This window comes from Vanellus vanellus, assembly GCF_965231255.1.
Source record: "Vanellus vanellus genome assembly, chromosome: 25".
NCBI classification, from domain to species: Eukaryota; Metazoa; Chordata; class Aves; order Charadriiformes; family Charadriidae; genus Vanellus; species Vanellus vanellus.
Genome location: NC_138930.1, coordinates 1368008 through 1390390, shown reverse-complemented (window position 1 = coordinate 1390390; position 22383 = coordinate 1368008). Strand labels below are relative to the sequence as shown.

The following is a 22383-nucleotide window of genomic DNA, read 5'->3' as shown; positions in this document are numbered from 1 at the left end:
CGATGCCGGCAGCTTGGCCACGGGCCAGGCGTTGGGGAATCGCTTCCCATCCTCCCGCCGTGGCCCGTGGCCCCCCCGCAGCCCTGCACGGGGTGTCACGCCGCACCGCGCCGCCTGCGTGGCAGGGCTGCAAGCGGGGCTCGGTCGGTCCCCGTCCCCGAGGGGACCACCACCCGAGTGGCGAATGTGCCCTTTGCCGCATCCCGCAGCTCAGAGGTCGCTTGCCGAAAGGGAGACAAACACCGCAGCCGTAACCGCGGCCCCTGCCGTGGCACGGCCCCGTACCCCGCTCCCGCTGCAGCCACGGGCAGCACGAGGCACCGAGCGATCCCGGGGCCAGCAAAGGGCTCCGGTCGCCAAAGGGCGTGGGGTTGGGTGTGGGGGGCCACCAGTAGCCACCTCCGCCGGCCAAACCGCCAACGGCATCCCCCCGCCCGTATCCGGCACCGCACCGGGGTACCACAACGGCTACCACCGGCCCACCGAGCCGCCCAAGCCCCGCTGCGGTGCGGTGCCCGCCCGGTTCCCCCCTCCATCCCCTCCCCGGCGGTTCGGCGGGGGCGGGGGGCGGCGGCGGGGCCGGGGCCGGGGCCGGGGCAGGACCCGGCGGGCGGCGAGCGGAAGGGGAGGAGGACGGGGAGGAGCATCCAGGGCGGCCACCGCGGCAGCGGCTGAACTTTGCTCTTTCGCGGGAGGCGGGGAGAGAGCCCCGGGGCTCGGCGGAGCGGGTCCCGCCGGAGCCGGACCGGGCTGAATGCAGCGGCGGCGGCGGCGGAGCCCGTAGGGGCGAGGGCGGGTCGGGGCAGCGCCGCCTCCTCCTCCTCCTCCTCCTCCTCCTCCTCCTCCTCCTCCTTCCCCTTCCCTGCCGGTGCCGCGGAGCGGAGGAGCCACCGGGGGCGGGCAGCGGCGGCGGCCCCCGCATGCGGCCGAGCCCCGGGGCGGCCGCCGCGCCCGGGATGCGCCCCGTCGCGCCCCGTTCCCGCCGCCGCAAAGTTTCCGCGGGGCCCCCCCGGTAACGGAGGGAGGGAGGGAGGGAGGGAGGGGGGGGTGGGGGGTGGGTGGGTTTGGGGGGGGGGGGAGCGGGAAGGAAAGGAGGGAGCACTGGTGTAGCGGGGGGTGGAGGGGGAAAAAAAAAAAAACAACCAACTAAACCGACCTGACCAACCAACCAACCAACCAAAAAAAACCTCATAAAAATCCCCAAACCGGCCGCCACCCCCCCCAGAAAAAAAAAAAAAAAAAAACCAAACAAAACAACAAAACAACCAAAAAAAAAAAAAACCAAGGAAAAAAAAAAAAAAACTTGCTGAACTCGTTCCGGGAGGCGCCGGTCGCCGCGTACCGTTCCATGCGGCGGCGGGGCCGGTGCTGAGCCCCGGGGGCCGCGGAGCCATGGCCATGGTGGCCGGCGGCTGGGGAGAGCCCAACGGCGGCGGCGGCGGCGGCGGCGGGGAGGAGGCGGCGTCCCCGGCGGGCGGCGGCAGCGACGCGGAGCACGGCGAGGAGGAACGGGCCGGGGCGGCGGTGGACTGCGTGGTGTGCGGGGACAAGTCCAGCGGGAAACACTACGGGGTCTTCACCTGCGAAGGCTGCAAGAGCTTCTTCAAGCGCAGCATCCGCAGGAACCTCAGCTACACCTGCAGGTAGGGGGCTGGGGGGGGATGGGGGGGCTCGGGGGGGGGGGGGGCCCGGGGGTGGCAGAGCCCTGGCACGGTTGTGGGTTTAAGGGTGACCCCCGGTGTGGGTTCCCACAGTGGCCCCCGGTGCAGCTCTGCGGTGGCCCCCAGTACAGGTTGCCCAGTGGCCCATCATGCAGCTCTGCGGTGGCCCCCAGTACAGGTTGCCCAGTGGCCCCCGGTGCAGCTCTGCGGTGGCCCCCAGTACAGGTTGCCCAGTGGCCCCCGGTGCAGCTCTGCGGTGGCCCCCAGTACAGGTTGCCCAGTGGCCCATCATGCAGCTCCGTGGTGGCCCCCAGTGCGGCTCCCCAGCCTGGCTCTGCGGTGTCCCCCGTGCAGCTCCGCGCTGGCCCCGCTGCAGCTCTAACGGGGTCCCTCCGTGCTCTGCACCCCACGTAAGCAGCCCCTCTGCCCGGCGCACCCCCAGCCCCGGGGGGATGGATGCTCTGGCTGCCTCATCCCCTGGGCCATGGGGCACAGCCGGTGTCCGGGTCCTCGTCATCGCCGAGCGCTGCTCCGGCATTAATTGCCGTTCCAGGCTAATGCCTGAAAACGCGTCGTGGCTCTGAGTCACTTTGGTCACAGCCACTCTACCCAGAGAAAGCACCAGTGCGGCAGCGAGTATAATTTTAACCGGAGGTGTCAACAGCCCGGCGTGCTGAGCGGGTGAGATGCCGGGGGAGAGGGGCCGCAGCCCCCACCGGCCCCCGCGCTCGGGCCAGCTCTGCCGCGGCTCCGGGCCCACCAGCGGGACCGGGATACGACCCCCGCAAAGTTTGGAGCTGCAAATAACTCCGGAGTTTCTGTTGGGCTGGAAAGGCACGGGGGGCTGGCTGGCACGTGAGGGGCCCCCCCCGGCTCTGGGCTCTTCCCAGGGAGGTGTGTAGGTGTATATCGGGGTTCGCGCGCACATCTGCATCCACACGTGGGCACTTCCAGCAGCGTTTGCTGAACCAGTGAGGGTGCTGCCAGGATGGCACCCGCATCCCGGCCCTGGGTACCCCGCAACCAGGCTGGGAGAGGGGCACCCCGCTTTCTCCCCATCCGAGGCGGGGGGGACACCGGCTGCTTCCAGCTTCGTCTGGTGGTGCTGAGAGGCCGCGGGAAGGGAAGGGGCAGCGCTGTTCCTGCGGCGGGAGCCGTCTCCGAGCCGCCTTGCTCTCGTTTGGGCGGCCTAGATTTGTCCTCCCCCGTGCGCAGCATCTCCTCTCCCGGCAGCTCCCGGCACCGGCACTGCCGGGTCCTGGCTGACGTCAGCCGAGCCGCTCGTGGCCGCGGAGCGGGGCCCTGGAGCTGCCGGCGTGGGGCAGGGGGTGCAGTGCCCGTTGCCCCCCGGTCCTCCCCATGGCCTGCCGCGGATGCGGCGTGTGCGGATGCAGCCTGTGCATCCACCCCTGCCTCAGTTTCCCCGTCGGAGCGGCGGGAATCGGAGCGGCAGACTCAGCCGAGCGGCTCCTCGAGATGAATGATTTGAAGATGGGGAATACATACGGCTTTTGAGCAATTCCGGTTTCCGGGAACAAAGGAAAGGCCAAATCAGGGCTCCCCGGGAGAGGGACGGACTCTGCGTCCCGGGTGCCGCTGAGGGGCGGGGGATGATGGAGGGGCTTCTCCCGGGCTGCCAGCGCCCAGGATTTTACCCCGTGCTTGTCACTGGTATCCGGGCACCTACTTCAGGTGTTTTGGGGTTGTGTTTCCCCCCCCCCCCGCCTGCTTTGTGCTGGGAAGTGAGTCGGTGCAATAGCAAATCGTGGGTTTTCCAAGTCGGGAGCGAGTGTTGGAGGGGCCGGGAACAATGCTCCCCCGGCAGCCCTGGCATCTGCTTTGTTCGAGGAGTCAAAAGCAGCATCAAGCCAAGATTGCTCTAATTTGAATATTAAAAGTGAGTTGGATTCAGTTTAGTTCTTGCACTAAATAATTACATGTTCTAATTACATAATTAGCACAGTATACGCCTTTTGTATTCTCACAGTTTCCCAGGTCGCTGCAGCCTCTCGGTTGGGAAACTTGCTATGAGCCGCTGGCGGGAGCTGAGATGGGTTTTTTGAGGGGGGGGTGGGGGTCCTGGTGCCAGGGACGGTGCCCCGAGGCCACGGTGAGGGTCAGCCGTGCCCCCGCCGGGAGGTTCGGCGGCGGTGCCCGGGAGCTTTGCCCCCGCCGCGGCGCAGGCGGCTGATGAAGATGTAATGTGACGTTTTGATTAGCTATCGCTTCTCCGCTGGAATAACTTTTTATCAGCAACACGTTTTCAAATGTGCTAAGCGCAGTGGTGATGTTCGGGGTGAATTAATTCCGGTTTGAGCGCGGCGGGAATCCCTGCCTGTCTCGCCTCTGGAGTCGTGTAGGGATGAGGAGATTCGTGTCAGGATTCCCAGGCAGAGCCGAGCTGCTGCCGGACGCCGACGCGCCCCGGCCCTGCCTGCGCTTCCCTGCCTGCGCTTCTTCCCTGCCTGCTGCTTTATACGCCTTAATTTATCGCTGCTTTGCTGATAAGCCCCTTTCCTCCCCGTCTGCCGCGACAGCCTTCGGGTGGGATGCGAGCGCCCGGTGTCACCCGTGCCCTGCTGCATCCCTCGGCCGTGCGGGGACCGTGACCGCGAGCGCCCCGTGGGAATCGGGGCTGGGGGGTTTGGGCGCTAACGAAGGCCTTCGGTGACATCTCTCGCGGCGCGGCGCTCCCCGCCATGCCACGGGAGCAGGGGTTGGCGGCTGGCTTTGGTGCTGGCCGGTGCCCGCGGCTCCTCGCCCCGGGGCAGGACCAGTGTGCCGGGGGTGGTGGGCATGACCCCCCTTGTAGGCTCCGAGGCTGCTTGGGGGGGGGAGCATCCCTCCGGCCGGCACAGACCCTGCGCCGGGGCTGGGGGGGCACGTGCATCCGCTGCTCCGGAACCGCCAGGTTTTGCTTTGCCGCGCTCACCGGGTCCGGTCGAGGCCAGCCCGGAGCACGCAGGGTGTGGGGCCGTGGCACCGTGGGGGACGCGCGCATGGGGCAGCCCCGGCCTCGTAGGAAATAGTTGAAATTCCGCACGCGTCTGGCGGGGAGGCCGGAGGGGGGGGGGGGGCTGCTCCAGCGCTTCCCCCCTCGCGTGCCGGGACACGGGGGGGGCATCGCTCCCCGGCGCCCGTCCCTCCGTGCCCCCGAGGATGGCAGCCTCGCGTCCGCGGGGTCTCTCCAGCTTTCCTACAGCCCCCGGGCATCGCTGGCAAGGCGAAGTGGCAGCCCCTGCGGTAGGAAATCGCTCCGTTTCCATAGCATCTGAGCGCCTGTGTCTGCACGCCACGGCCGGCGTGGCACAGCCGCGGCCGCCAGGGAGGGGGGCCACGCTCCGAGGGGAAGGGTTTTGCCCGAGGGCGGCGGGGAGGTGGGTGGCGGAGCAGCGCGGTGGGGTGCAGGGACACACCGCCACCCCCATTCCCGGGGCGGCATCGCGTCGCTCCTCTCCGGCGCTTCATCTGCCCGCTCCTGCCCGCAGGTCCAACCGCGACTGCCAGATCGACCAGCATCACCGCAACCAATGCCAGTACTGCCGCCTGAAGAAGTGCTTCCGCGTGGGGATGAGGAAGGAAGGTAACGCCGACGTTGCGGGGACGGGGACGGATCCTGAGGGGTCCCGGTGAACCCCACCGCCGCGGTGTGGGGCTGCTGCTCCCGGTGCCCGCTCCGCTCCCGGTGCTGCCGGCGCCCGCTCCGTTCCCACTGCAGCCATGTGCTCTCCCGTTTCTCCCAGAACCCTGTTTGCACCAAAACCCCCTGTTTTTCCCCCCTATTTTTTAATTTTTTTTTTTAATTTTCCTCCTTGAATCGCCCTCGGTGCCGGCAGCGCAGGTGGTGTTTGTTTGGCAAAGCCGGAGCCTTGAGCTGATAAGGTGACACACCTGGAGCTGGGACGGGCCGCGGTGCCCCAGGCGCGGTGGCAGTCGGCTGGGACGGGCTGCCGGCACGGCCGGAGCCGTGCACATCCCCGGGGCTGCGAACCCCAAACGCTCCCCCGGCTGCTGCCATATGGGCCGAAGGGGTTTTGCCCAAAATCTCTAATCCCGCCGCGGGGACGGGGCTGCGCCGAGGCAGGGGCGGGGATGGCGGTGCCGGGGCTCGGCGCGGGCTCTGCCGCGGTGCCGGGGCTGCTCAGCGGCAGGTGGCATTAATGCGAGGAGCAAAGGGGGGGGGGTGGAAGGATACTGGAAGCAGGACAGTAATTCCCTCCTTTCCAGAGGAGCCGAGATGGCATTATTGCCACTTAGCATGATTTAGAGCTCTCATTTAAGTGGCTCATGAACAGCCCATAAATTAATTACTAGGGACTGAGCAAATAGTGGGCGCTAATGGGAGGGGGGGGGGGAGCTGAAAAATGGCTCTCCCTGAATGCAATTAGGAGGGGGAGTGCCCCGGGGTTAACGACGCTTCCAAGATGGACGTTTTATTTGCAAATAAGTGATTGCCGCCATGCGATGACCTTGGGTAGCAATCGCCCTGCTCCGCCGCAGCCGGCGCCGGAGGGAAGGGGGGATGCGGTGCCAGGAGGGCGCCCGGTCTGGCACGGCATCGCCGGAGCCGCGGCCGCTCCCGTGCCGGGTCCTTGCAGAGGAGGAGGCGGCACGGATGCTGTCCCAGCTCCGAGGCCGTGGCCAAGCCACGGCGCCTGGGAGCTGCCGGTGAATCACCGGGATGCTAAATACAGCGGTGCAGGCAGCTCGCCGGCGGGCGCAGCGGGTGGCACACACCGCCTCCCTCTCCCCGAGCGCCTGAAAGCCGCCCGTTGTTCCTCGGGGCGGCAGGATCCGGCCCTGCCAGGGATGCCGGGATGCCGGGAGGGGAGAGGGAGCATCCCCATCCTTCCTCGCCCTGCCTGGGGCAGAGGGAACGCCGCCAGCCCCCCCGGCGGGAGCGGGATGGGGGATGCGGTCGGTGGGACGCCGAAGCAGGCAGACACCTCCTCTCCTTCCCTCCCCGCAGCCGTGCAGCGGGGCCGGATCCCCCCCACCCACTCCAGCACCAGCCCCAACACCATGCCCAGCGGGGAATACTTCAACGGGCAACCCGTGTCGGAGCTCATCTCGCAACTGCTGCGGGCTGAGCCCTACCCCGCCGCCCGCTACGGCTCGCAGTACGCGCAGCAGGGCAGCGTCATGGGCATCGACAACATCTGCGAGCTGGCCGCCCGCCTCCTCTTCAGCACGGTGGAATGGGCCCGGAACATCCCCTTTTTCCCCGAGTTGCCCGTCTCCGACCAAGTAGCCCTGCTGCGGCTCAGCTGGAGCGAGCTCTTCGTCCTCAACGCGGCGCAGTCGGCGTTGCCGCTGCACATGGCCCCGCTGCTGGCGGCCGCCGGCTTCCACGCCTCCCCCATGTCGGCCGACCGCGTCGTCTCCTTCATGGACCAGATCCGCATCTTCCAGGATCAGGTGGAGAAGCTCAACCGGCTCCAGGTGGACTCGGCCGAGTACAGCTGCCTCAAAGCCATCGCGCTCTTCACGCCGGGTAAGTTGGTGCCACGACCGTCCCCATCCCCATCCCCGCCCCAGGGAGCATCTACCCCCCGTTTCCCTCAGGTTTTGGGGTCCAGAGAGCATCGGGTGTCTCTCAGGGGGGTGGCAGAGGGTTCGCAGCATCCCGCCTTGTCCGTCTGGGCTTCCCCGGGGCGATGGGAATGAGACCCGGAGTACCACGAATACCCCCCCAGCGCAGCAGGGGGTTTTTGGGATCCCCATCCCTTGGTCCGTCCGTGCTCATCTCATGCTGCAGAGACGCCCGGTCCCTCCCAGTGGGGATGAGCAGCCCTTTGCATCCCGCGCAGTTGCACCGTGCCGCGGCGCTGCAGCCACCGGCATCCCTAATTCGGCGAGGAGAGCCGCGGGGCAGGAACGACCACGGCAGCCGGGGGAGGAGAGGGGCTGCGGGGGGGAGGGGGGGCTCCGACCGCTGACCCCTCTCCATCCCATCCCTCTCGCAGACGCCTGCGGCCTCTCGGACCCGGCGCACGTGGAGAGCTTGCAGGAGAAGGCGCAGGTGGCCCTCACCGAGTACGTGCGGTCGCAGTACCCCTCGCAGCCCCAGCGCTTCGGCCGGCTCCTGCTGCGGCTGCCGGCGCTGCGGGCCGTGCCGGCCGCCCTCATCTCCCAGCTCTTCTTCATGAGGCTGGTGGGGAAGACGCCCATCGAAACACTAATCAGGGACATGCTGCTGTCCGGGAGCACCTTCAACTGGCCCTACGGGACGGGGCAGTAGGGGACAGAGCCTCTCCCCCCGGGGACCCCCGGCAGCCGGACCCGCATTCCCTCCAGCACCCCAAGAGGGTGCCGTCCCCGGGTGACCCCCGAACTGTGCCGCAGTGGTCTCGTAGCTCATCCATCCGCCGCAGCGCCCCCAACGAAAGCAGCGGGGTCACGGCATTGTCCTCCTAAACCCGAAGGTACCGCCTGTGCCACCGCTGTGGGACACCGAACTCTTCCGTACCCCCGTGATGCGGAGCTCTCTGCCCCCACAGCATCCCCCGGGGACCTTGGGGCATCCCGGGGACCTTGGGGCATCCCCAGGACCTTGGGGCATCCCTGGGGACCTTGGGGCATCCCCGGGGACCTTGGGGCATCCCCGGGGACCTTGGGGCATCCCCAGGACCTTGGGGCATCCCTGGGGACCTTGGGGCATCCCCAGGACCTTGGGGCATCCCCGGGGCTGGTCCCTCGTTCTGCCCCTGCGTCGGAGCCGGGCTGGAGCCCGGGGAGGGGGACACCGTCCTCCCAGGGATGGGGACGCTGTCCTCAGGCTGCCCCTCCAAATTGGAATTTTCGGATGGCAGGAGGCTCGGACAGGAGGCGACGGGAGGCTGAACGGGGCCGCCCGGGGTGCAGGGTGGCCGCCAGCGGTGCAGAGCCGTCCTTGGGGGGATCCTGCTGCGGGACCCCCTGCCTCTGCGCCCCCCCCCCCCCCCCCCCCCAGTCCCGGCAGTGGTGGAAAAAGGGTCATTTTGGGGCCCCTGGGTGCCCTGCCAGGGGCTGCCCCTGCCCAGCCGGGCCACATCCAGCCTCGAGGACTGAAGCGCTGAGTTTGGAGTGGCCCCTTTTTGGGCAGTGGGCTTATCTGCGCCCGGTCCCAGCCCCCTCCCCGCACCTCCCACTGAAGCATCTCCACCGTTGGGGCAAGGGGGGGGGGGACACACGGGAGGGGATGGGGGGGACAGGGGAGGAGATGGGGGCACAGGGGCAGCTGAGGGGGTCCGTGCATCATGTAGGGTGCAAACCAGAAGGTCCTTTTTGGGTGCTGCACAGCACCCAGCCCTTCCCCGCTGCCCTGCTCGGTACTTTGCCCCCCTCCCGGCGCTGGATCCAGCACCCACCGCCATCCCCACGCTGGGGGAGGTGGGTGCCAGCACCCCCCTGCCCCCGCTCGCCATGGTCCTGTGCCTGATTATCTCTTTTTTTTTTTTTTTTAAGCCAGGTTTGGGGGAGAGGAAGTCTTTGGGGAGGGGGAGACCACCAAATTCTGGCTGCGAAGGGGTGATGCTGCCAAGGGGGGGGGGGTCCTTGTCCCCAGGGCTGAGTTGTGCTGGATGAAAGGACATATGGGGGGGGGGGGGGACAGAGCCACCGTGGTGGGATGGGGGGACGCCCTGCGGCCTCTGATCCCGTGGCCGGTGGTCCTGCCGGCGTGGGGTCGGGGGCTACGGGGTGTTCCCCCCCCCCCCCCCCCGGCCTCTGCTTCTCAGGGGTATCCACCGCGCAAACAGACGGAGGCAGGATTAAGCCGGGGAATTCGTCATTTAGATTGATTCGCTGAAAAATATAATCCTCGTTCAATGATACTAAACAAATTAACTGAAGTCAATAAAAGATGTTTCTTACAACGCCGGGGATCGGCTGCGAGCGGGGGAAGGGGCTTATCCTGCAGCGGTGCTGAAGCCCACCCCAGGGTGATGGGGGGGGGGGGGGCAGTGCGAAACAGCGTGGGAGATATGGTCCCAAAATATTAAGCCTCCTCTAAGGCACCTAAAATTGGCTGTTTTTTGGGGGAATCCTGGGCATTTTGGGGACGGGGGCTGCCTGTGGGCTGCTGGGGCAGAACCGGACCGGTGGGGTGGAGGGGAGCAGGAGCGAGGACAGAGGCTTGCAGCCAGTCTTTGGGGAGAGAGGTGGGGGATTTGGGGGTCCTCCTCCGAGGTGACAGGTTTTGGGGTTCCCCCCAAAGTGGGATTTTGGGATCCTGGCCATCATGAAGGGGTTGGGAGTGGGGCGCTGTGTTTGCATCGTGGGTGGGATGCTGATGTTTCCGGGCAGCATCGGTGCCCATCCCATGGCTGGACCAGACTCGGAGGGGGCTGAGGGGGGGTCCTGGTCCAGGCAGGGCTGGGGGGGCTGTCCGGAGAGGGGGGGGGGCACAGCTGCTTCCCACAGCACACGCGGGGGGGGCGAAGGAGCCATGTGCCACCCGTCCTAGTCGGGGCTCAGGGCAGGATCCACGCGGGGATGTCGGCTCTACCGGCACCGGGCAGCGCCGTGGTGGTGCCAGGATGGGTGCATGGGGACAGCAACCCCCCCCCCAGCCTGGGCCACCCACCTACCAGAGGTACCATTCCCAAACATGGCCCCCCCCCGCAGCCCCTTTTCCACCAACACTAAATTAAAATCAATAGATACAGTTTATTTAAAAAAAGAAAAAAAAAAAGACACAGTTTCAGCCAGTTCCTTACAAAATATCACGCCTGCCCAGGGCTGCTCCCCAAAGGGCACCTCCGGGCCCCCGGGCTCGGGGGGGGGGGGATGTGAGGCTCTGCCCCCCCCACCGGGTACCCGACCAAGGGATGCTCTGCCCCATCCCGCCCGGGGGGGCACATCCCCGCCAGCACCGGGCTGCGGTCACGGTTTGGTACCCCAACCCCAGTGCTGGCAGAGGCAGCGGGGGGGGCTGCGGACCCCCCCAAACATCTTTACAGCAGTGGGAGGGGACCGGCAGCCCCTGGTATGGAGAGGAGGCACATGGGGGGGTTGGGGGGGAACACCTTGCTCCAGCAGCCGCCTCTGGCCCCCCACCCTTGGCACCGACACCACGGGGTGGGTGTGAATCTTGAGTTGGGGTTTTTTTATACAAAGAAAGGTACAAAATGCACCAAAGTCTTTGGCGGGGGGTGGGTGGGGAGCACCTCGTGCCCATCCTGCCATGGCGGAGGGTGGTGGTGGTGGGGGGGGGGCACAGGCTACCCCCGCACCTTGTCGTAGTCGCTCACCATCCGCTTGATGTGGAAGAGTTTGTTGCGCAGGGTTTTGGTCTCCAGCTTCTTCGTCTGGTAGTCGGGGCTCTGAAAGGCAGTGCAGGACCGGCCTCAGCTGCGTCGGCCGGGGGGGGGTGGGGGGGCTGCAGCTGGGGGGGGGAGTGATGGTGTCCACAGCCCCCCCACCCCCCAGCTACATGGCACCAGCCCATCCCAACTTCAGCTGGAACCCGAGACTCCGCACACTCACCCGCTTTAGGTCCTTGAGCCTGTTGTACTCCTCTGCGACGTCCTGCGAAGGCAACGGGCAGGAGTGGGGGGGTCACAACTGGCCGGCGTCACGGCCGGGGAGGGGGGGGCAGGAGGGTGGGTGTCCCATGGGGACAGGCAGTGACCTGCACCCCGCAGCACCCCTGATGCCTGACAGCAGCCATCCCCCATGACCTGTAGTGTCCCTGACACCTGACAGCATCCCCGACACCCCGCAGCAGCCCCGACACCCCGCAGCAGCCCCAGCGCCCCACAGCGTCCATCGCTGATGCCCCACAGCATCTCGATGCCCGGCAGCATCCCAGATGCTCCACAGCATGTCCCTGGTGCCCCACAGCATCCCAGATGCTCCACAGCATCTGTCCCAGATGCCCTGCAGCATCCCCGGTGCCCCGCACCATCCATCGCTGATGCCCTGCAGTGTCCCCAGTGCTCCGCAGCATTCATCCCTGATGCTCCACAGCATCCCCAGTGCTCCGCAGCATCCATCCCTGATGCACTTGTAGTGTCCCCGATGCCCCACAGCATCCATCCCTGATGCTCCGCAGCATCCATCCCCGATACCCTGAAGTGTTCCGGTGGCCTCACAGTGTCCCCACGGCCCCCAGAGAGCCCTGACCTGGTACTGGGGACTGTCCTCGGAGATGTTGTCGAGCTGTTTGCTGAGCTGGTTGAGGCGGTCGTTGACGCCGTCCATCTCGGCGCAGAGCTGCTTGTAGCGCTTCAGGTCCGTGTCGAACTCCTGCTTGTACTTCTGGCGGGCGCCGTCCGAGGTGATGGGGGGGTAGAGGCTGCGGGAGAGGGGCAGGGTCAGGCCCCGGAGGGGCAGATCCCGGTGCGGGGTGGGGGGGCTCTCTCAGGGGTCGCCCCTCACCTGGCCCACTGGTCCTGGTCCCTCTCGTCACCGGACTCCACGGCTGTGGTATAGTCGGTCTCGTACTGCGACTCGTCCAGCTCGGGGTTGCGCCGGCGCCGGCGGCCGCGGCGGGCGGAGGGTTTGGTGGGCTGATCCCGCACTTTCTCCTCCACCGGGCTGGAGCTGACCGCCCGGTCCGGCTGGTCGCTGCAAGGGACACGGGGACATCAGCCAGCCCGGCCTGGGGAGGGACAGGGATGCCCAGGGTCCCCCCCCGGGCTCTTCCACCCCCCGCCCGGCCACTCACCCCCGGCTGCTGTAGGTCCCGGAGGGGTAGTACCCGTTCTGGGGGGCGTAGCTGTAGGAGGGTGGGCTGTAGGGCGGCGCGGTGATGGGGCTTGTCGGCTTCTCCGAGTAGGCGAGCGTGGCCGTCTCGTCCTGCACGCTGGCCCCATCCGCCACGTTCTTCACCTGCGGCAGGGGCAGACGCTCAGCCGCGTGCCGGGACAGCGGGGACACTCGCCCACCCTCGAGCGGGGGCACGGCCGGTGGCCCCAAGCACACGGGGACACGGGTGTCCATCCTGCGGGGCTGGAGGAACCCCGGAGCAGCCGCAGCAATCCTGCCTGGGGTGCCGGCGGGGGACGGGGACAGGGACGGGGACAGGGACGGGCAGCGGGACGAGCGCCGGCAGAGTGGCAGTGGGGCTATGGAGAGCAGAGTGGGGGGTGCCAGGGATGGGAGAGCCCCCACGGGTGGGCAGAGCAGTTTGGGAGGAGGAGGAGGGGGGTTCCCATCAGGAGAGCGGCACAGACAGACACACAGCTCTGGGGGGGGGGTGCGGTCCTGGACCCCACTCTGCACCCCGAGGGTGACACACCCCCCCAAAAGGCTTTGCCAGGGGCTGCATGTTCGCCCCGTCCAGCATCGCCCCCCCGGACCCTCGCTGCTGCCCCGGCACGGCCAGGGCTCCTCAAGGAGGACGTGGGGCTGGGGGGACAGACGTCCATCCGTCCGTCCGTCCGTCCCTCCCCTTTCCTTCCTGGCCTTTGTGGGTTGTTTGTGCCGGAAGACGGTCCCTGCCCGGGATGGTGGCCCTGGGGACCTCAGCTGCAGGCTCCAGCCGGCAAAGCCACTTCCTCCGCTGCTTCTCCCCCACTAACGAAGACACCGTTAATTGGGGGCCACCAGGTGAGACGGCCGCCAGCGTGGGGACAGCCACGTCCCCGTGCTGCCGCGGGACGGAGGTGGCAGCGCCCGGCGACTCACACCCGCTCGAAGGTCACCCCTTTATCTCGGTCCCGACCATAAACAGGGAACGAGACGTCCAGGGAGGGTTTCACCCCCCGCTGCCCCCCCACCGAGCGGGGATGTGTCACCAGCGGGCGCCCCCACCCAGCAGAGCGGGGGGGACCTCCCCCCCCCAAGGGGCAGGTGGGGGTGAGGGGGGTCCGGGGTGCGCGGGGTCCTGCCCCCCAGCCCGCCCGGCCCCCCGCGGGCCAGGAAATGCTTCAGCAGGGAGGGACTTTTAACAAAAAATAAATAAAACCAGAACAAAAGGTGTTTCTGCAAAATGAAAAATAAATATTAGACCCACAGGGCGGGGGAGGCGCGGGGGCGCACGCACGGAGCGCAGCCGGGTTTTCTGGGGCTTGAGAGCAACCCTTTGTGCTCGGCTCCGGGTTTGCGCCGAAGGTTGGAAGTAAACGGGATAAACATCCCCTCGCCGGGCTCCGGCGGGAATCCCAGTGCTCGAGCACCCCCGGGCCGCCCCGCTCCCCCAGGGACGGGGACGAGGATGGGACGGGGACGGTGATGGGGAGAGGGATGCGGCCCCTGCCCGCTGTCCCCGGCACCCACGGGCACCTGGACGGCCCCCCCAGGAGCCGTGCTCCGGGGCAGGGGGGGGATTTCATCCCCATGGGATGCTGCAGACTTCCCGCACCCTCCTCCCGCGGAGACACGAGCACAGGGAGCTGCGGAGCGAGGACAGGACGGGGCACGTCCCGGCACGCAGTGGGGCCAGGCTGGGACCGGCATCTCCCGGGGGCCGTGGGGGCTGAGCCGCGGGCAGGGGGTGCTCCCCAGCATCCCCCTCGGGCTCATTCGATGCCCGAACGGCGCCGGTTTGGTTGCTGCACCCCGCAGCCGCCGGGTGGCACGGCCCCACGGAGCCAAGTTAATCATTGCCCAGACCGAAACCAAACGGCGTTCGACGGGCAAACGTCTTCACGGCCGGCGGCCCCGAGCGCGGGGCGAGCGAAGGGGAGAGCGCCCGGAGCCTCGGCGTTGTGCGCCTGGCACCCGGCCCACCCCATCCCACCCTGTTTGCCTTTCAGGGGCAAAGCCTGGCGGTGCCGGGCAATGGTACCGGCTGGGGCAAAAGGCGCAGCCGCCTAAAACGGGGTGACGGGGAGGGACCTGGCGAGCGCCGGGCACAGCGTCGCACCGGCGGCGATAACACCGGACGGCGGGAACTGCCTGCCGCGGTGTGCAAACACGCCGGCACCAGGCAGCGGGGCGGCACAAGCCGGGCAGAAAGCAGCTCCTGGCACAAAGCCCCGGCCGGGTTCGGCACGGCCCCGGTGCCGGGAGGAGCGCCCGGGGTCCCCGCGCAGCCCCGGCGCTCAGCCCGGCACATCCCGACCCAGCGCTGCCTCGGGCACGTTCAGCCCCACTGATGAAGGATGCTCGGGGGGAGGCGGGGGGCTTCCCCAGCCCTGGGTACCCCCCCGGCACCCCCAGCCCCCGCTGGGACTCACCCACTCCTCCACGTTGGGACCCTCCTGGACCACCGGCAGCTTGTCCCAGTAGATGTTGGGTTTCCCGTACTTCCAGATCTTGCTCCGCGTCTTGTGAGCAAAGAAGCAGATGAGGCAGAGCAGAATGACGATGAGGAACCCACAGACGATGGCCACAGCCTGGAGGGAGGGGCAGAGGAAGGGGGGGCTCTTAGGGATACGCAGACCCCGTCCCGGGGGTCCGGGTACCCCCCCCACCTCCCTGGGCTGAGCCGGAATTTCTCCGCTCATCCCAAAATCCTCCTGATGTTATACACACACCACCCCCCCCAGCGGGGGGAGAGAGGCAGCGGGGATGGAGCCCATCAGGGGTTGGAGAGATTTGGGGGTCAGCTCAAGCTATGGAGGGGGGTGGGTTGATTTTCCCACGGGGACAGGACAAGTTTGGGGCTCAGCAGGGAGCTGGCACCCTCCGGCATCCCTGTGCAGCACCGCGACCCCGCCGCCGGCTCGGCCACGGGTCAGCTCCTGCACCGCGCAGCCGGGTCCCTGCCGGCACGGTTTCCCATGAGCCAGATCCCCGCAGCTGCGCCGAAATCGGGGCCGGGCGAGGACGGATTAGGCCACGCTTGGCCTTTGCATGGAGCAGGAGCTGCTGCGGGTGCCGCGGCTCCCCCCGCTCAGGGCGCAGGAATGCGGCACGGCCGGCATGGCCGGATGGGAACCGGCAGCGCCAGTCCCAGCCCATGTGCCACGCAGGATCCCCGCCGGCCCCAGCCGAAACCGGGGTGGAGGGACCTTGTTTTGAAGGCACACGCTGCCCCACTGACCCGTCGGGCTCCCGAGCCGAGCCGGCAACGTCGTGGGTGCTTTGGGGAGATCTGGCACCCAGCTGGCACCCTGACCCCGCACCCATGCCGGCACCTCAGCCCCGAAAGCACAGCCTGCCCCGGGCCCCAACCTTGTTCAAATACTTTTACGACCGGGGAGACCAAAGTACCAGATACCGGGGCTGCGCCGGGACGGCAGCCCGTCGTCCCCTCCCCGAAACTCCCCGGCGCTGGCAGCCAGCTCGCCCCGGTTCCTCCCGCTGCCCCAGCTCGCCCCGGCAAAGAGCCAGGCTGGGATCTGGCACCGGCGGCCGCCACCCCCCGCCCTCCCCGGCCACGAAACACCCACCGGTACCACCAGAAATGTTAAAGGCGGAGAGGGAAAACCCCGACCGGCCACGGCCCCATCCCGAGGGCGGGATGGGGGTCACCGACGCTCTCCCTCCCGCTCTGCCCTCGCTCAGCATCGCGGTTGAAGCGGAGCAAGGGGTTCCGGCAGCCGGTTTGGCTCAAAGAAGGGGGGGTCTGGCCGGCACTGGGGTGCACCCTCACCTCCTGGGGGTCCACGGTGCAGTAGTGGTAGAGGTACTGGTTCATGTAGGTGCTGCCGCTGTACACCTGGCTGCACATGGTCAGCAAGGGGTTGTAGTAGTAGCTGCCGGTCATCTGCGCCTGGGGGTTGACCCCCACGATGTAGACGATGGAGGCGATGAGCATGACGAAGGCCAGCACGGCGCAGACCACGATGACCACCAGGTAGAAGCGGCGGGAGCGGGAGCTGCTCGATTTGCTGACGCTGGCGACGAAGAGCCCCAGCTGGGTCAGGAAGCAGAGCACCGCCATGGCGATCATGAAGCCGTTGGCCGCCCGCGGGTTGGTGACCCCGCCGTAGTAGCCCCCATAACCGTAGCCGTAGTTCAACCCACTGCCGTAGTAGCCAGAGCCGTAGAAGCCCCCCAAACCGTTGCCGTAAAGCCCCCCGTAGCCGTAGCCGTACTCCCAGGCCAGGGTGGAGGCCACGCAGGCGAAGATGGCGATGCAGAGCAGGATGACTATGGCCTCCAGGATCCTCACCACGCCGGGCGGCGAGGTCCACTTGTAGAAGTGCTGCGGCACGTCCTCGATGTAGTAGGAGCCCGGCGGGGGCGAGCGGGCATCGTAGTCGTAGCCGTAATCGCCCGTGGGGGGGCCGTAGCCCGTTGGGGGGCCGTAGCCCATGGGGGGGCCATCATAGGACTTCTTGCTGAACATGGTGGCGGTGGGGTCCGGCACGGGTGGGCGGCGATGGAGAGCCTGGCGGAGAGATGGACGGAGCTGGCGGTGCACCGGGAGGTGCCGGCACGGGCGCTGCGGCTGTGCGAGGCGGCACTGCTGAGTTTCTACGTCTCCGCACGCCCGGTGGGGACTTTGGTCCCCCCGTCACCAACCCAACGGCACCGTCAACAACCGCCCGCCCGTGCCCAACACCACGCCACCGGAGTCACCGCCGCTCGCGGAGAAACTGAGGCACGGGGAGGAGAAGTGACTCACGAGCATCTCCCAGCAAAAGCCGCCAGGTCGCAGCCCAGCCCTGCCCCACGCACGAGGCCCCGCCACGCCGCCCCGGCCCCCCCGGCCCCCCGACCGCGGCCGCCAGACACCGCCTGAATGAATCGGATTGTTTAAATTCTAATTAAAACAGAAAACCTCTTACCCGAGGCCAGCGCTAGCCCTGAGGGTTCCTCCGTAAGCAGATCTGGCTGGATTAGAAAAATAATAATAATAATAATAATAATAATAATAATAATAATAACAACAACAACACAGGGCACGTTCGCAGCAACCCCCAGTGAAAAGTTGCAAATCAGTTTTCAAAAATTCGTGTTTGCATCAATTTGAAAAAACAAAACAAAACAAAACAAAAACCAGAGACACCCCCCCTCCCCCAGGCTTGGAGACAGCCCCCCCACCCCCCCCCAGCCCGCAGTGGGGAGCAGCGCGGGGGAAACCTGAACCCTGGTGGGAAACCCAACCCGGCCGCCGACGGTGCCGGGGCTCAGCGGGCAGGATCGGGCCCCCCGGGGTGAGGGTACGTGGCGGGCGGGGGGGGTGGGGGGTGGCACCCACAGCAACGGTGGGCACCAAGTCCTGGGGGTGCCCGCGGGGGTCTGGGGCAGCACCTCCCCCCCCCCCCGCTTCAGGGGGTCCTGACGTCCCCCCGTATATCCCCGAACCCACCGATCCCAGTTGGGATGCAGTCTGACCCCCCCCCACCCCACCGGGGACCCCCCCCCCGAGCGGCGCTGGGGGGTCTCGGGCTCCCGGAGCCGTAACCGGGGCACGGGGACCTGCAGCACCCCGGTGGCAGCGGGGACCGGAGGGCTCCGGGGGTTCCCTTCCCCGCTGCGGGGGGGCACCGGGCGGGCAGAGCGACCCCCGGCCCCGCTCCCCCCGGGAGGAGCCGCCGCCTCCCGCCCTCCACCGGCCGGGGCTGCGGCTCCGGAAGCCCCGGTGCCGGTGGGGACCCCGGTGGGAGCCCCGGTGCCGGTGGGGACCCCTGTACTGGTGGAGACTCCGGTGGGAACCCCGGTGCCGGTGGGGACCCCGGTGGGAGCCCCGGTACCGATGGGGATCCCTGTACCGGTGGGGACCGCGGTGGGAACCCCAGTGCCGGGGGGGACCCCAGTGCCGACGGGGGACCCCGGTGGGAACCCCGGTATCGGTGGGGATCGCGGTGCCACTGGGGACGCCGGTGCCGCCGGGGAACCCCGGTGGGAGCCCCGGTACCGACGGGGACCCCTGTACCGGTGGGGACCGCGGTGGGAACCCCGGTGCCGATGGGGATCCCGGTGCCGCCGGAGGACCCGGGTGGGAACCGCGGTACCGACGGGGATCCCGGTGCCGGTGGGGACCCCGGCGGGGACGGCGGTGCGCGCAGGGGCGGCGGGGCAGGACGGTCCCCCCCGGTGCGCGGCGGAGAACGGGGACCCCCCGATGCGCCCTCCCCTACCGAGAGCTCGTTCGCCCCTCGGTTACCGGTCCCGATGCCGGTACCGGGGGGGGTCCCGTCCGCGGCGGAGCCACTCACCTGCCCGCGCCTCCGCCTCTTTGTTCACCTTAAGATGGCAGCCGGGCTCGGCGGCACGGCGGCGGCCGGCGCTGCTGGAGACCGGCCCCGGCCCGGCCCCGGTTTCCGCCTCCGGGGAGGGGAGGGGTGGGATGGGATTGGGGGGGGGATGGAGCCCCGGGGGCCGCCCCCGCTCCCGCCACCGGCGGCTCTCAGCCCCGTCCCGGCGGCTCCCGGGGGAGACTGGTTAAATTGGACGGGATGAAATAAGGGGGAACCCGGAGGGGGGGGGGGGGGTGTCACCCCCGGGGGTCCCTCAGGGCTTTGGGGGGGGGGGGGCTGTGCTCTGTCCCCTCCCCGTTGTTTCCCTGTGGGGCCCCATGGGTGCTGGGGTGGGACGTGGCCGCTGTGGGTGCCCCCCCGGGCGCGCATTAAGACCCCCCCCCCCCAAAAAAAAAAAAAGCGCCAACATCACTGTGTTTTATTAAAAGTAGTTCTGACCACTTCTGCAGCTGCACCCACTGCCCCGGGGGGGGGTGGGGGGTGGTCCCCAATTCACAGGGGGCGAAATGGGGGCACAGCCAGGGACTGGCTCCCGCGCGGGGACAGACAGCTCTCGGGGGACCCCCGGGGGCCACGAGGCTCCCCAGGGCGCGGAGCACCCAGAGAACCCCCAAACCGGCAGCAGTGGGTTGGCTCTCCGTGCCCGGGTGGGCGCGATGGCTGGGTGGGCACCGGGCGCACGCCCGCAGCATCGCCGCCCCCTCCCCAGCACCCAACCCCTGGGGTCCCCCCTGGGGTCATCGTCCCTCGGCGTGGGTGCCGGCCGGCGCGCAGGCTCAGAAGTAGACGGCGCTGTCGCGGGCGTCGCGGTCGTACTCCTGGATCCGCGCCTTGATGTGCGTCAGCTTCTTCTTCAGGTATTCGCAGCGCTGCTGCTTCTCCAGGAAGGCCAAATCCTGCCGGACCGACCCCGCTCAGCCAGGGGAGACCCTGCCCCGGCACCGGGGTCCCACGGATGCCCTGAGGACCCCTCCCCCCAAGCATTGGGGAGGGGGGAGAGGCACCGTGGGGAGGCCGTTGGCTCGCAGCCCCCACGCTCCAGATCCAGCGCCCTTCCCCTGCTCACCCTCTTCTTCCTCACATACTTGCGGTAGACGTGGGCCACCCCACTCCCACCCTGCGGGGCAGAGAGACTCGTCCCGGAGCCCCAAGGGCTCAGTCTGGCTGAGCACGGCCCTAACGAGGCAGCCGGAGCTAACGAGCCCGGGGGACCGGGGGGGGGGGGGACGACTCGGGGGCAGCCAGCCTTCCCGCAGCGCCGCTCGGGTGAAAACCTCACCCGGGGCGTAGGCGAGAAATGCCGCCGCTCGCTAATTTTCCAGCAGCTGCCGGGTGCCTTCGAGCACCGCTCGCACCTCTCAGCCGCGGGAGTCCGGGTGGCCGCACCTCCCCTCCAGTTCCCCCCACCCGCTGCAGCCCCCCAGGGCTCATGCCCAGTCCCCACAGAGACCGGCCAACTCATCACACCCAACGTTGCTCGCAAGACATAGGGTGCCCGCAGCCGGCGCCCACCGAGGGACCCACCGTCCTGCTCGTGGTGTGCCGGGGCAGCCGGCCCACCGCCGCCTCCAGCTCGCCGAGCCTCCGCCGCACGGCACGGACCTCCTCGAGCAGCTCCGTGTACTCTGCCAACTGGTCCTGGAAGACGCCCTTGTAGCCCTCCCGCTGCCGGGGGCTCTGGATCGCCGGGTACTTTCTGTGCCGCCACCAAGCCACGAGGCTCAGGGTGCGGGAGGGAGAGCCCGGGTGCCACCCGCACACCCGGGGCACGCAGGACCCTCTCGGTTGGTCCCCATGGGCTCCGTGACACCCTGTCCCGCGGCCATCCCCATCCCCGTGGGAGTCACTTACACCACGTAGTCCGGGACAGCGTGTGGCCGCGGTGCCAGCCCAGGGGGGACAGACCTGGCTCCCAACTTCTCCGCCTTCTCGGCAGGGGGGACCCTCCTCGGGGGTCTCCCCAATGGCATCACCTCGTCCTCGAAGACGACGCGCCTGGCTGGGGCTGGCGGAGCCTTCAGGACACCAGGGAGGGGTGTGAGGCTGCACAGCCATCGCACTGGGGGGCACGGGGGGGGACACACCACCCGAGGCTGTCCCCGCTCCCGCTGACGGCAGGACTCCCGGCAACCTCCCGGTGTTTCTGGGCCACCTTCGCGCCTCCACACCTGGAGGGGGAGGGAGGTGCCGGCCAGGCAGAGCATCGCCGTGAGGAAGAGGAAGATGAGCGCGGCCGCCTGCGCCCCAGCCAGCGGGCGAGGAGGGGACCGTGGCAACGCCGCGGGAGGACGGCGGTGAGCAGCCAGGCCAGGCTGCCCCCCCCAGCCCCCTCCCCGGCCAGCGCTTCATGGAGGTGAAGCAGGGCCGAACGCCCCCAGCCCAGCCCGGGGGCTCAGCACCCCTCCGCCCCGCTCCGTACCCCGCAGCCCCGGCTCTCCGGTGGGGCGGGTGGGCTCGGCCGTGGGCTCCCAGCAGCTTTGGGGTGATGGGGGTCCCTTGGGTGCATCTGGCGGCTGCTCCGCTTCCCCGCCTCCGGGCTGAGCCCCGCTGGAGGAGAAGCCCCGAGATGAGCAGGGACAGGAGCAAACCCCAGGGCAAGCCCAGCCGGGTGGCGGTGTTCCCAGTCCTCCCTGCGTGCCTCAGTTTCCCCCGCAGGGCACATTTGCAGCCTGGCCCCGAGCCGCCTTCCCTCCCCATCGCTCACCCGTGATTTACAAGCAGCCACTGACCCAGGCACCCAGTGACGAGCTCCAGCGGTGCCCCGGGGATGACACCCCCCCTGCTGTGAGCTCCTCCTGGTGCACGAACCAGGGACCGGGGCTGTCACCCCACTCCGCTCCCCCATAGCCTGGGCTGGAAATGCCCGTGGGTGAGTGGAAAAGCACCCACTGGTGCTCCCCACACCCAGACTGGGCAGGAGCAGGGACCCGCTGGAGCCCCTCCGGGCAGGAGGAGGGGAAGGGTCCCCACCGCATCGCTCCTGGCCGTCCCCACCGCCACCAAGGACCCGGCGGGTGCTGCCACACTCGTGTCAAGCAGACCAGCCCCGCTGTGTCACCCCTGGGCTCTGTGTCCCCATGGCAGCCCCCGCAGGACACCATCCGGCCCCCGCGCCCCCGCTGCCGGCGTTACCTGCCCGTCTCATGGTGGGACGCGGCCCCCGGGGCTCACGGCGCTGTCCCTTGGCCACCGCTGGCCACCACTGCCCGCCACTGACAGGCACCAGTCGTTAAACATTAACAGCGCCGCACCGCCCCGAAGCGCAGCACGGGGCCCTGTACGGGCAGGATCTGGCCCCTGCCCACCCCGGCCTCCCCCCGGGGTCCCGCACAGCCTCCCCCCTGCCCGGTGCCCACCGAGGGCCGCATCCCGCACCCGCCTTCTGCGGGGCCCCCACCCCCCGGCCCCCGGTTTGGCTTTGCAAAGGGTTGGGGCTGAGCGGCACCGAATTCCCGGGGCTCCGTGTCTGGGTACCCCAGCACGGCCAGGGATGCTCTGAGCCCAGCCCCAGCACCCCCCCCATCTGCTGCCTCCCCCCCCTCCCCCCCCCCCAAACCTGCCCCAGTACCAACAAGCAGTGGGGCTGCAAGCTCCCAGCCCTCCCAGTGCACCCCCCAGGGGGTTTGGAGCCCCCCCCTCAGCCCCATCCTCCCCCTGCGAGGTTCCCAGCACGGGGGGAAGCTCCAAAAATCCCCCCA

The 22383-nt window shown here is 68.6% G+C and overlaps 3 protein-coding genes and 1 long non-coding RNA gene across 4 annotated transcripts; 1 reads left to right on the top strand and 3 right to left on the bottom strand.

The window, feature by feature from the left end:
* The first annotated feature begins 1094 nt into the window (after positions 1–1094).
* Positions 1095–8186, top strand: NR2F6 (nuclear receptor subfamily 2 group F member 6). Its single transcript, XM_082495514.1, has 4 exons — positions 1095–1643; positions 5150–5244; positions 6631–7155; positions 7628–8186. Exons 1-4 carry the CDS (start codon positions 1393–1395, stop codon positions 7900–7902), a joined length of 1146 nt encoding a protein of 381 aa, XP_082351640.1. The 5' UTR covers positions 1095–1392; the 3' UTR covers positions 7903–8186.
* Positions 8187–10343: 2157 nt separating this feature from the next.
* OCLN (occludin) lies at positions 10344–16827 on the bottom strand (the record flags this gene model as incomplete). Its single annotated transcript, XM_082495321.1, has 7 exons — positions 10344–10966; positions 11130–11171; positions 11769–11940; positions 12024–12212; positions 12313–12476; positions 14768–14926; positions 16129–16827. The coding sequence occupies 7 exons, from the start codon at positions 16825–16827 to the stop codon at positions 10865–10867; spliced, it is 1527 nt and encodes a 508-aa protein (XP_082351447.1). The 3' UTR covers positions 10344–10864.
* A 19-nt stretch (positions 16828–16846) lies between these two features.
* On the bottom strand, positions 16847–18700 carry LOC309681434. The gene is made up of 3 exons (XR_014270036.1): positions 18644–18700; positions 17270–17315; positions 16847–16929 (listed from the first exon to the last, which is right to left on the bottom strand). It is a non-coding gene; the product is annotated as an uncharacterized lncRNA (long non-coding RNA).
* A 724-nt stretch (positions 18701–19424) lies between these two features.
* On the bottom strand, positions 19425–21830 carry OCEL1 (occludin/ELL domain containing 1; the record flags this gene model as incomplete). The annotated part of the gene is made up of 5 exons (XM_082495313.1): positions 19425–19581; positions 20210–20465; positions 20537–20700; positions 21105–21232; positions 21818–21830. The coding sequence occupies 5 exons, from the start codon at positions 21828–21830 to the stop codon at positions 19462–19464; spliced, it is 681 nt and encodes a 226-aa protein (XP_082351439.1). The 3' UTR covers positions 19425–19461.
* Between the last annotated feature and the right edge of the window lie 553 nt (positions 21831–22383).

Coding starts and splice junctions, on each gene's coding strand:
- NR2F6 (XM_082495514.1), top strand. CDS start 1,393: ATGGCCATGGTGGCCGGCGGCTGGGGAGAGCCCAACGGCGGCGGCGGC. Junction 1,644..5,149: donor AACCTCAGCTACACCTGCAG/GTAGGGGGCTGG, acceptor TCCTGCCCGCAG/GTCCAACCGCGACTGCCAGA. Junction 7,156..7,627: donor CATCGCGCTCTTCACGCCGG/GTAAGTTGGTGC, acceptor TCCCTCTCGCAG/ACGCCTGCGGCCTCTCGGAC.